Below are 14,050 nucleotides of genomic sequence, written 5' to 3'. Positions count from 1 at the left end.
GAAAAAAAAAAAAGAAAAAAAAGAACAAATTAACCTTAGTTGGGCTGGTATTATATGATTTTCTGGACGCTAATTCGTACCCGTTAGGTCAATCACAATGAAAAGTTAGGCATAAGAGGTCGTACCTTGTTCCATGGAGTCAAGTACAAAGGTCGAGGATTCTTTGAAATTCCCAAAGAAATTTGGTCGGTCTAATTTCAGAAAATGTATCATTTGAAAATGCATTTTTAAAAAATTACGATTTAAAAATGTAAAAAAATTCGTATTTTCAAATAGCATCTAAAAGAATACATTTTTAAAAACGCACAACTTTAAAGGTTAAACTGTGAGTTTATCTGTATTTTTAAAAATATCATAACGTGAGATAACCAATGATATAAACAAGGGGTAATTACCTATTCCCCCATGAACTACCGGTCTGTGTCATTTTGCCCCCACGAACTACCACTTCGACCAAAAGAGAGCATCAAACTACCATTTTTACACACTTTGCCCCATTCCGTCAGGAATTCCGTTAACTTGGATGGAATATGTCATTTTTTACCGTTAATTTTGATTTAAAGACCAAAATACCCTCTACAGTAATTAATAAAAAATATTAAAATTAATATATTAAAAAAAAAACTGAAGGAAAAGGGGTGGCTGCTGCCACCCCTGAGGTGGCCGGGTGGCCTGCGAGCCACCCCCAGAGGTGGCTCCGCCCACCTCTGGGGTGGCTCGCTGCCCACCCCGGCCTAAGGGGTGGCCGCACGGCCTCCCCAGAACTTGGGGTGGCCGCGTGGCCACCCTAGGTCATTTCTAGGGTGGCCGGAGCCACCTTTAAGGGTGGCTTGCGGGCCACCCACGGCCTCTGGGGTGGCCGCGCGGCCACTCTAGAAAAGACCTAGTGGCCACCCCTTAGGCCGGGGTGGGCCGCGAGCCACCCCTGAGGTGGCCGGAGCCAATCTATAGCGAGTAATGCTACATGTCATATCCATGTCCCTCTTGAATCCCTCTAAAAATGAGGTGGCTTTTAAAATCACCATTGAGCTTGTGATTGATCAAAATTGAATTTTGATCATATGGTGATTTTAAAAGCCACATCATTTTTAGAGGGACACCAGAGGGACATGGGTATGACGTTTAGAATTACTCATCTATAGCGGAGACTGTTCTAAAGAAGGAAGACCAGTATTTAGCGGTGGCCAATCTATAGCGGAGAGGAGTGAACATATTTCACGAGTTAGATCTCGAAGTAGCTTTTCTTCCATTACTTCCACTTTTAAGTCTGACCCAGCAACTATTCCATGGATGTCTGGAACCTTTGCTCTACCTTCATGCAGAAGACTGGACCATGAACAGCTGAGAGCCTGCTGAGAGTAAAGAAATAATGGATGCAGAAGTTTTTCCAGCCAGATGTCCCACATATCAGAAGGGCAATATTTAACCAAAGGAATCAAAACTGAATGAACAAGCTGCCTTATATGCCTGAACTCCATCGACTGTATATTCTCGACTAAGGCTAGTGCAAAAGAATGTATATCCAAACCTTTGAAAAATTAATCCCCAATGGTTGTTGACAAGCCTAATACATTGTACCTAAGATAATAAAAGACACATCAGTACCAAAAGGTAAATAGTTCACATCAACTAGAATAACAAATATTACATGACATTCATAATATGTCATTTAAATTTAAGATTGCACTTACCCTAGCAGTTGCCAAGCAGAGAGAGATTTTTTTTTTTTTTTGGGGGGGGGGGTGTAATGTCCAAGACATTTTGTAGTAATTAAAATACTAAAACTGAGTAAATAATTGATTAAAATTATTTTAGTGTCATTAAAAAATGCAAATGAGTATTTTTAAGTTCAAAAAAATAAAATAAAATAAACATAAAAGAAATTAATTAATAAAAAATTAAAGGAAGAAAAAGAAAAAGAAAATAAAATAAAATGATAAAAGAAAATAAAATAAAAATAAAATTATAAAAGAAATTAGGAAATAAAATAAGAAAAGAAATTTAAAAAAAAAAAAAGAAAAAAAAAAAAAAAGAAGAAGAATCGGTAAAACAAACACAAAAAGAAAGAAGAAAAGTAAAAGAAAAAAAAAAATAAAAAGAAAGAAAAGAAAAGTCAAAGGAAGAAAGAATGAATTAAAATATATATATATATATATATAACATGTGGGGCGACCTGCGCCCCACATGCTGAAAAAGAATAAAAAAAAAAATGAAGGGCCAAGTGGCCCTTCACTAAAACAAGGCGCACTTGACAGAAAAGGTCATTCGGCCTTTTCTTTTCTTCTTCCGGGAGTCATAGCCTCTTCTTCTCATTTTTCCTCTTTTGATTTTTCATACAAAAATCATGATCTACGAAGATCCAATCGTCTAAATTCAAATTCAACTTCGGTAACATGATATACGAAGTCCGATCCACATTTCTACCGATCATTTTGAGATAAACAGTTAAATTCATATTTTGAGATTTTTGGTTAAATCTAGCAAACTATGAGTTTGATATAGTATTTTTTTTAGGCTTTTTATTATTTGGAGCTTGTAAAGATTCTCCAAACACCAAGTATTATTTGGGTAAATTTTTGGGTAAGTTACTTTAATCCCTAATTTATAGGCTAATGTTATTTTAAATATATTAGTGTTTATGTTAGTGAGATTAATATTTGTTGTGATTAAGTTAGTGTATTATAAACTATGGGTTAATTTTGGAATCCCTAATTTGATGGGTTATATTAATTGGGAGTTTTAAGTGATTAAAATTTAGATTGTTAAATTATGTTAATACGTTAGTAATTGATGTAAAAAGATTTATTAACATAATATTTGAGTTTATGATATTGAGAAAATGTTAGTGAGAAATAAGCTAGAGATTAGTGAATATAATTTTAGGGTTAATATTATTATGAAAGTCTTTATAAAAAATTAATGTATGGGTTAGTAGAATTAATTGCGGGTTGGTAATTGATATTATAGGTGAATAATTAAACAGTTATTTTAATATCTAACTCTTAGTAAATGCTTTGGGTTAATATTGTTTGAGTTTTAGTGTCTAGGATTTATGGGTAAGTGTTTAGAACCCTTAAAATATTATGGGTTTTCCATGGGTTAGCTCTTGAGCAATTTAAAAGCTAAATGTGAGTCTAATATTAGAAGTTGTCAATAATGTGCAATGTATTGTTTTTACAGTAATGCATTGCATAGTGGTGTCTAAGAGACCTAGTGCTTAATGTCCGCGCAGCCAAGGTGAGTATTCTACTCACTGAGAAGTATTATTTTCATAAATGATGAATTGCAAAATATATATTGTTTTACAAATCTGAACTAACTGTATGTTGATTATGAATTGTTTTGGATGATTTGAGTACTTTGGAGTATATTGAAATATTGATGATGTTTTGAACTATGAATATGATTGGTGAGTTTAGAGTGAGTATAAAGATTTAAGTTATGCAAATTGTTAAAGAAATGACATGTTGAATTGATTATGTTTTGTAAAGAAAGCATGTGTTAAAGTCATGATTATGAAATTAAATGTATAGTATTTGAGCACGAGCATTGAGCATGGCACAAACAAGACCGGGGTTCAATTCCCTTAGGCATACGATACGAACAAGACCGGGTTCAATTCCCTTAGGCATACGATAAGAATAAGACCGGGGTTCAATTCCCTTAGGCAAACGTACGACACACATGCACAGCATTTGTTTCATGATAATTGAATTGTTTTCATGTTTTTGATATATAGTAATTTTATGCTAGACGTATTAATATGCATAAGAATCTCAATGGAAAAGAGCTTATGTATGTTTCTATCGGATGGCTGTATGTTTTATATATATGGTAGTTTTGCTAGACGTATTAGTATGTATAAGAGTCTCAATGGAAAAGAACTTATGTATATTTCTATCGGATGGTTGCATGATTTAAATGCCATTGTTTTCTAAGTCTTACTAAATCAAAAGTAATATAGTAGGTGATGATGCATGTAGTTGTTTCCAACAATGAAACCTCTACGTATGTGCTCAGCTGCGTAGTATGCTTTAAATGGTTTTCATTAGTCGGTGTTTGCTATATCAGCTATGGGGGTCTTCAAACAAAAGTTTATAAATTGGTGGCTGTTATAGTGTACTCACGACTAAAAAGGGAAAAGTTGGTTCTTTGCGAAAACTCAGTGAATAGTATACCTCTGAGGTCTTAGTGTATTTATTTATGCTAAGGCGGTGGGCTCATAATTCCACCTGTACGGATGCGGCAACCCCCGCAACCGTGCAGACATTGATGCTTTGGTTGCAGGTTCTGCGAATATAGATATTGACTCGTCCACCTAGCGTATGGGATACTATGATTGGAGCACATCGCGACAGTCATAAGTCACGGACTCATGGGTAGTCCGCATTTTGGGTATTTTATTTATGGCTCGTGTCCTACGTGGCACATGTATTTGTTGAGCCTATATTTTAGAATGTAATTAGTGTAATGTGTTATAGAAGCCTTAAATAGATAGACTTGTAAATGGCTCTTGTTTTAATTAACTGTTGTATATTAGATGTATTTCCGCTTATGATATGTGTTTTGCTGCACATTGATTACTATATTCCGCTGTTAAATGTAACTCCGAATATCAGGTGCATGTTATGGGACATGTGACATATGTTGGCTAAGCGACATGTTGTCGTGCCACTGTGAAGATCCGTTTGTACGTTTTCACAAAAAAAAAAAAAAAAAAAAAAAAAAAAAAGGGTCGTCACAGGGGGGGAGTAAAACTTTGATCCATAAAAAAAAGAAAAAGAAAAAAAAGCTAGTGAAAAATTCCACATGCAGTCAAGAAGAGATCGAGGAACACTAAATGAAACCAACACATTTTTTTTGGATAGATAAATTAAATTTAATTAGAAAAGCAATAGATTTAATCACTCTGCCTATCACTAACATAAATATTCAGTGGTTATTTCAGCAAGAAATTTGTAACATAATAGTTATAAAGACGTACTGTTCCAAATTTTATAACTTATGGTAACACAGCCATCACTGCCTCAACTAAGTGCAGCTAATGAGAAGCCATTCAAAAATGTTCATGGATACCTCACTTATGAATTCAAATATGTCTATTACTTGATTAATGAGATGACGCAAAAAGTTGCACCAAACAACACTAAATGAATGAAGAAATACTTGGGTATGTGAAGTTTTTAGACATTCTTCTAGGGATGTAATTGAGTCGGGTACTGTCTATTCAAACTCAGCTCGTAAAACATAGGCTCAAACTCGGCTCAAGCTTGAATCGAGGTTTAGGAACGTGTTTGACCTCGGCTCAATAGAAATCAATCAAGTTCGAGCTCGGCTCGTTTAGCTAGAGCTCACATTAGATTCCATTTTTTTTATAAGGAAAAATTAACAAGAATTCTACGCCATAAAATTGCTAAGCCGAACAGGTGAACACTATAAAATTTACATAAATTACTATTATATATCATTCTACAACATTTGCATGTGTGTGTATGTGTACGTGTTAATATAGCAGTATCATGTTATTATATACATACATATACATATGTATTACACATGAATATGTACATCCATATTATTTTAGTGTATTTGTACAAACTAACATATTTTAGTCATGTATGATGTTAGTATTTTGCTATTGTAAATGTTTGAGCAGTAATTATTGTTCGAGTTCGACTTGTTTATTAAATAAACCGAATTTAGTTGAGATTATATGAGCCAAGGTCAAGCTATTCATGAACAGCTCGGTTCATTTATAGTCCTACATTCTTCCCTGTTTCATGATTCTACGGCAGCCAAACCTGTAGCAGAATTAAAATCGAAGACAAATTTCCCACGCGTGCATATCTTTCGTTTATTAAAATTTTTTGGTGGAACTTCTATCTTCATCTCGTTGATCAGACAGCTAGCAAATACATAGTCTCTGATAAACTAGCTCTGAACACCTTGAGAAAATATTTTTCAGTACTTCAGATCTAAGTTCAATGTTGACTCAGTTGCCAAATTTGTAAGAACTCCCCTGCCACCATACGTATTCTACTGCCTAATTATACCTCAGTGAGATGAAAATACTGTTATCCATGATAGATTGAGCAAGCCATGTAACACTTGCAGTTAATTTTCAATAGTTTTATTACATTAACAATAGGTAGATTCAATAGATAAAATAAAAATTTACTTTCTCTGTGTCTGACACCAGGAATCATGTAGCAGTTTGAAGCTAGAAATTTGATTCGAAACAAACTTGTCAACTTGTTTACTCTTTGTTTTCTTTCCTTAAATTGGAACATGGTTTCTATTGAAACAACTAATATATTTATGCCATTTGGGTTGAACTTCCATTCTCTTTTCTACTTATTTTTATACCTTTTTTTCTCAATTTCTTTATCTTCTAATGTAACCATGTTTGATGAAAAGGCCAAAAAAAGAGAGGGGGAAAGGAAAGAGTATAAAGATATATTAGAAAGAACAACTTTGAGTTATTCAAAACCAACCCAAAGGCATACATACATACCCACTGTCTCTGATACCTTTCAGCAAGTTGCTTATATCAGATTCGTTTGGCTCCACATTTCCTTCCTTACCCATGTCAACATGAGATCCATCTGTGAAAGTTAATGCACCCTTTGATAATTTAGGATTCCCTTCCCCTAGGAGACTTTTTTTTTTTTTATGAATAACTGATCAATTTTATTACCAACTAACAACAAACAGAACAAAACAACGTTCCACAAACACACAAAGACAACACCACAAGAGCTGAACAGAACTCTGTGGCTACAAACAAAACAAATAACACACTGGTATCAAACCAGTACAGACAAATCAATATTCCAGCTTAGGCAAATATTGATATTCTCTTCATTCTTCTTACTTCCCAAAAAATACTTCTAATAATCTGCTCCTCTGTTTTTGGTCTTCCATTATGCTTAATCTCATTTCTAGCCTTCCTCTAGGAGACTGAATAACTCAGCATCGGTAATCGTCATTGAAGCTTTCACCTCTCCAGGTAAGATTTGAGATATGGATAGAGACCAAAGGGAATGCATAGCACGAAGCAGCTGTGGAAAAACATGGACATGCTGCAATTATTACCATCTTAAACTTTAAGAACAGCTATGTCAAAAAATCATATGGTCCTAGAAGAACAGCTATGTCAAAAAATCATAAGGGTCTTTCCTCTACATTAACCTCAAGATCCCAGAGTTCATCCAGAAGAACCTTTTTCCACTTCTCAACATTGCTAAACACCTCTTCATTCCATCTTTTTAAGTTGATTTTCAAAGCTTTCAGTTTGTGTTCGTCAAAAAAAAAAAAAAAAAAACTAGGGGAGCCTTGTAAACTGAAAGATGCCTACTACTGTTTTACCATATCCACAAAACCCGGCCTATAATTTTAACGACATATTCTCAAACTTGAAATACCTTCTGCTCTTAATAACACCACCACAATCGCTCGAGCAATAAAGGAAAGTGATCTGATAACAACCTAGGGAGCTCCTCCTAGAAACGCTGGGAAATTGGGCTTCCCAATTTGGTGAAAGAAGGAACATGTCAATTCTGGACCACGAAGGAGGATCTGACTATTAGACCACGTGAAATTTCCACCAAGGATATCCCTAAGGCCCTAATCAAAGATGAACTTATAAAACTCCAACAAAGCTAGGGAAGAACAGGTGTGGCTTGATCTTGTTACACACCTGTAACGTTTATGAGCTATTTTGATAGATTTTGTAATGAAGAACAACTATGAACTCAGTAGAAGATTTGTATTGTATTGATGAATGTAAGATAGAGAAATGTTTTACAAGTAACTGATCCAATTCGAGGTGGATCGGGCCTCCTTATGAAAATACTAACTACAAGTCTTACAAATCTCTTCAATGCATCTCTCCTACTGGGATTGGGCCTTTTAAAGCTAACCCAACCCAACTGCCTAACAGCTAACAAAATACAGCTGTGCTCAACCCAACAAACTCCTAATCTTGCTGACCAACAACTGCATGCCACGTAGAACCATATCCTCAGCTTCACAGTTAAACCGCATTCCCCAACACGTCATCACACACTTTCTACCATATCCCTTCAGGCCACTCCTTTGCAAACCCTAGCCGTTGCTAAGGCTGGTGACAATACCCCCCCCCCCCCCCGATTTAAAACACCTTGCCCACAAGGTGTGGAAAATCGGTCTTCAAACGGTGAAATGGCTCCCAAGAAGCATCCTCAGCTGTCTGTCCCTGCTACCGAACCAAAAGATCAACCACTGCACGATTGTTCTGTTTCCGAGAACGTCGATCGAGAACCTCCACCGGCTCCGGCCGAAAAACACCAAACTGGTCAACTGGGGGAAGAACAGGGATTGGAATGGAGGACGAATCCAATTTCCGCTTAAGTTGGGAAACATGGAAGACCGGATGAACTAGAGACCCGGTTGGCAAATCCAAGCGATAAGCCACTGTACCCACCTTTTGAACGATCTGAAAAGAACCATAGAAGCGAGGGGAAAGCTTCAGAGAACGGCGAGTGGCAACCGATAGCTGACGGTACGGTTGCAAACGAAGGTAAACCCAAGTGCCAACCTCAAAGGTTCTCTCCGACCTCTTAAGATCCGCGTATTTCTTCATGCGATTTTGACTGTTGTGCAGGTTATGTGTGAGAAATTTTAGAAGCTCATCCCGATGCTTCAACTTGTCTTCAACTGCTGCTAGTTGAGTAGTGCCCGGAATGTAAGAAAGCAAGCGAGGAGGTAAATACCCATACAATGCCTGAAATGGTGTGAGCTTGCTTGAATGATGAAATGCTGTGTTGTAACAATACTCAGCCAACGGCAGCCACTGAGGCCACTCATGTGGTTTGTCATGCACCATACACCTTAGATAATTCTCCACACACTTGTTCACAGCCTCAGACTGCCCATCAGACTACGGATGATAAGCAGTACTGAAGGCTAGAAAAACTCCCTGTAATTTGAATAGTTCGGTCCAAAACTTACTAGTGAAAACTGCATCTCTATCGGAAACAATAGAGTTAGGAAGACCATGCAACTTAAAAATATGCTGAACAAACAACTGAGCTAAAGTAGAGGCCGTATAAGGATGACCCAAGGACAAAAAATGGGCATATTTAGTGAGGCGGTCAACAATGACCCATATCACACTGTGGCCTTTAGAAACAGGAAGACCCTCAATAAAATCCATGGATATGCTGAACCACGGACGTTCCGGAACTGGTAAGGGTTGTAAGAAACCCGCGGGGGATACATTTTCAGCTTTAACCCTCTGGCAAATATCGCACTCCCGCACATAAGCCTTGAGATCATTCTTCATTCCCGGCCAAAAGAAATCCCTCTGGGCCCTATGAAAAGTTTTATCATAGCCCGCATGACCCACAAGAGGACTAGCATGGACATAATGCATAATAGATGCTCTAAGTGGTTGACTGACATATAAACTCTTTTTGTACAAAAGCAAATCATCTCTCACAGCATATCTACTATCTGTGCATGTCCCCTCATGAAGTTGTTTAAGTAATGACAAGAGATGAGAATCTTGAGAATAACTTGCCTTCAATTCAGATAACCAATCGAGAGTAGGGTAAGATATGAGAGAAAGAGATACCTCCTGTAATTCTTCCTCATCCCGCTGAGAAAGAGCGTCAGCCACTTTATTATCCTGACCCTTCTTGTATTCCACTATAAAATCATACCCCAAGAGTTTGGATACCCACCTCTGTTGCATAGGGGTTCCAATTTTCTGCTCCAAAATAAATTTCAAGCTCTGATGATCAGTTTTAATTCGAAATGGGTGACCTAACAGATAAGGCCTCCATTTCTTCACAGCTAATACCAATGCAACCAACTCCTTCTCATAAGTAGACATGGACAGAAATCTACCTTTTAAGCCCTGGCTAAAAAAGGCAATAGGCCGCTGGCACTGCATAAGCACTGCCCCAATACCTCACCCCGAAGCATCACATTAAGATCCTCGAAAGCCATGGTATGATCTGCTGTCCAATGAAAAGCATTCTTCTTTAAAAGTCCAGTTAAAACTGCAGCAATAGCCCCATACCCCTTAATGAACTTAAGGTAATAACCCGTAAGACCCAAAAAACCCCTCAAAGCTTTTAAGGACTTAGGAATAGGCCAATCCAACATAGCCTTTAGTTTAGTATTGTCGGCTTTAACACCTTCAGCCGAGATAATATGCCCCAAGTAATCAACTTCGGTACAACCAAATCTGCACTTGCTCCGCTTAGCAAAGAGCTGATTTTTCCGTAGGATATCTATAGTGAGTTCCAAGTGCCAAAAGTGCTCCTGCCGATTTCTGCTATACACCAATATGTCATCAAAAAAGACCAAAATAAACTTCCTTAAGTATGGCCTAAAGATATCGTTCATTAAGCTTTGAAACGTTGATGGAGAATTAGTCAAGCCAAAAGGCATGACCAAGAACTCATAGTGGCCTTCATGAGTTCTAAAGGTTGTTTTAGGTACATCCTCAGGCTGCACCCGAATTTGGTGATATCCCGAACGTAGATCCAGCTTTGAGTAAACTCTAGAACCATGTAACTCATCGAGAAGTTCATCAATAACCGGTATAGGAAACTTGTCCTTCACCGTTGCATTATTAAGAGCCCTATAGTCCATACACATTCGCCAAGACCCATCAGCCTTGCGAACCAGCAAAACAGGAGAGGAAAAAGGACTTTGACTAGGTACAATGACCCCTGAGGCTAATAGCTCCCGAACAATTTTCTCAATTTCTGGCTTTTGAAAATAGGGATATCTATAGGGTCTAACACATACTGGTTTAGCATCATCTTTAAGCACTATAGCATGGTCATGAGACCTGCTGGGAGGTAATCCTTTTGGTTCAGCAAAAACATCTTCAAACTGGTGGAGTAATTCTGTCAAAGCAGAATCTTGTACCGGCACTGTAGAATGCTCAACATCCTCCAATAATTGAAGCAATAGTCCCTTCTGACTTTCACCTTGAAGGTTGGAAAAATCGGACTCCACCCATAAACTGGATGTTGCTAACCCTTGTAGCTTACAAAGCTGCTGCCCCAAAGAAAACTCCATGGTAAGATCCTTAAAGTTCCATAAAATGGGACCAAGCGTGACCAACCACTGGACACCAAGAACTAAGTCACACCCAGCCAATACAATGACAAAAGATTCAAATTGAAAATTATGACACTGCACCTCCACATTCACACAATCGCATTTCCCTTCACTCACCACCACTTCACCATTGGCTACTTGAACTTTGACAATACAAGACTTATTGATCACTAACTGGAGTTTATTCACCAAAGAAGAATCCAAAAAATTGTGGGTACTCCCACTATCAATCAGAATAACCACCCTGTGTTTTCCAATTCTCCCAATCACCAGCATAGTCTTAGGATGAGTGCTGCCTGTAATAGTATGTAAAGTTATCTCTGGAGTAGCTTCACAGTAGGAAAACTCCATCATATCAGATTCGAGCTCTACCGCCTCCGAATGATCTTCCGATACTTTGTTAGAAATAACTTCCACACTTTCAATCAAAAACATCTTAGGGTTGACACAATGATGCCCCGGTTTCCATCGAGAATCACAATTATAGCATAACCCTTTCTTACGCCTTTCCTCCATTTGAAGGGGAGTGATCTTCTGAACAGGCACAACAGCCTTTTGGAAAGCACCACTATTCTGCCCTGTAACAGGGCCTCCCCCTTGAAAAGTATCACTATTCTGCCCTGCAACATTGCCCCCTCCTTTTTGTGCATTAAAAGCATTAGGATTCGGACTAAAATTTCTATAATTCCTTCTTGCAGTTGAAATATGTTCTTCCTGCATTTTAGCTAAACTAAATGCTTCTAACAAAGAACCAGGATTAAACATTTTTACAGGAATCCGAATGTCATCCTTGAGTCCACTTAAAAAGCAACTTAGTTTATTTTCCTTAGAAACACCTCTCAGTCTATTAGTGATAGACTCAAACTTCCCTTTGTAATCTTCCACAGTGGAATATTGTCGAAGCCTCATTAACGTTTCCATGGGATCATCGTAGGAAGAAGGTCCAAACCTTGCTAATAAGGCAGTAGCAAAACCCATCCAAGAATTAAATTGGTGAGAGTCACACATGTCTTGATACCATATCAAGGCTTTTCCTTCCATGTGTATGGCAACTAAACGTAATAATTGCCTATAAGAGGTGTTATAGAATTCGACATACTGTTCAACTCTATACAGCCAATCAGCAGGCTCATTTCCATCAAATCTTGGAAAATCAATGCGGACTGACCTGGGATTCATACCACTGAAATCCTCCAAATGCTGATCCTGCCCAGCATGCATATCATCAAAATTGTGCAATCTGGAACGGTAGTCTCCAAAAAACCGTCTTCTTGAAGGCAACTCCTCCCTTGGATAACCTGGAGCAATTTTGGAATGATAATGGAGAAAGCCCTCCCCTCTAGTTTCTGGGCCATGCTTGAAAAAAAAACTCAGAATTCCTTCCATCTTGATACTTGGAACCGTTCCCAAACTCCTCTCTATGCTGGAATCGACCATTCGAGTTTTCTTGAAATTGATAAGCCATACCTTCAGTCTGGACCGGTGGCTCATCTTGCTGAATTGGTTGTTTGTCTTTTGCAGGAGCAACAGGAAGTGATACATTCTCACTAGTATTTGGACCCAAATGCGTCTTAAGAGCCATGGCAAACTGAGAGGTAATCGTGTCAAACCTTTGCATATTTACTGATTCATTTCTCTTAAACTCAGAAGTGATTGTATCAAACCTCTGCATATTTGTTTCTTCCGTCTTCCTATGATTATCTTCAATTCTCTCCACTGATTTCTTCAATGCAGCAACAGTCTCTGTCAACTGGTTCAATCTGGTTCCGTCCGCCATTGCAGCTTGTGGCTCTAAGAAAGACTGCTCTGATACCAAATTTGTTACACACCTGTAACGTTTATGAGCTATTTTGATAGATTCTGTAATGAAGAACAACTATGAACTCAGTAGAAGATTTGTATTGTATTGATGAATGTAAGATAGAGAAAGGTTTTACAAGTAACTGATCCAATTCGAGGTGGATCGGGCCTCCTTATGAAAATACTAACTACAAGTCTTACAAATCTCTTCAATGCATCTCTCCTACTGGGATTGGGCCTTTTAAAGCTAACCTAACCCAACTGCCTAACAGCTAACAAAATACAGCTGTGCTCAACCCAACAAACTCCTAATCTTGCTGACCAACAACTGCATGCCACATAGAACCATATCCTCAGCTTCACAGTTAAAGCGCATTCCCCAACACGTCATCACACACTTTCTACCATATCCCTTCAGGCCACTCCTTTGCAAACCCTAGCCGTTGCTAAGGCTGGTGACAGATCTCTAGCTCACTCGAGTAGTGGATAACATTAAAATCAACCCTTACACCATGGAAGATCCCACCAACTAAGAAACCCTGCCAATTCATCCCAGAGCACTTTTCTGTCATTGTCATCATTAGGACCACAAACACCCACAAAGGCCCACTCCAGAAATGTAGCTCCTAGGCTAGCAAAGTAAGCAAACGATATAGTCATGAATGACTTCCTATTGTTAAAGCTTATACTAATGATCTCTTCACAAAAGTGCCTGAAAAGTGATATGGTGTCGGAAGGCTTTGCAGAGTTCTCCTGAGACTGCAACCAATGGCAATCCCAAGGGGCCTTTGCACTTCCGATTTTACATTTTGTGAAAAATTATTTCACAATTCCAGTAAAACTTCCGGAGCTGTTTCATTAATCTTATTTTCAGATTTAACTAGGCCTCAACCTGGTATCATTCATCACTTGGTTGCCAATGATCCACCGGTTTGCATAGCAATGGGTCATTTCGCTCAGCATTACCCAATAATTTACATCTGGTTCCAATAAAAAGCCTTATATGCTATCTCATACGCGTAGATTAAGTTCCATGCTTTAGTTTGAACCCTTTGGAGTTGGCTTGCAATTTAACTAGTGGACAAAAGAAGTCACCTTCATGAGGCAGAATACTTTTGCCAGCAGCTTT

The 14,050-nt window shown here is 38.0% G+C and overlaps 1 protein-coding gene and 1 long non-coding RNA gene across 2 annotated transcripts; one reads left to right on the top strand and one right to left on the bottom strand.

The window, feature by feature from the left end:
* Positions 1–2,284: 2,284 nt before the first annotated feature.
* Positions 2,285–4,555, top strand: LOC133852147 (uncharacterized). Its single transcript, XR_009895899.1, has 3 exons — positions 2,285–2,580; positions 3,181–3,237; positions 4,267–4,555. It is a non-coding gene; the product is annotated as an uncharacterized LOC133852147 (long non-coding RNA).
* Positions 4,556–9,894: 5,339 nt separating this feature from the next.
* Positions 9,895–12,898, bottom strand: LOC133852625 (uncharacterized). Its single transcript, XM_062289393.1, has 2 exons — positions 12,589–12,898; positions 9,895–12,419 (listed from the first exon to the last, which is right to left on the bottom strand). Exons 1-2 carry the CDS (start codon positions 12,896–12,898, stop codon positions 9,895–9,897), a joined length of 2,835 nt encoding a protein of 944 aa, XP_062145377.1.
* Between the last annotated feature and the right edge of the window lie 1,152 nt (positions 12,899–14,050).

Source organism: Alnus glutinosa, chromosome 12, assembly GCF_958979055.1.
Source record: "Alnus glutinosa chromosome 12, dhAlnGlut1.1, whole genome shotgun sequence".
NCBI classification, from domain to species: domain Eukaryota; kingdom Viridiplantae; phylum Streptophyta; class Magnoliopsida; order Fagales; family Betulaceae; genus Alnus; species Alnus glutinosa.
This window is presented reverse-complemented; position numbering and strand designations above follow the sequence as displayed.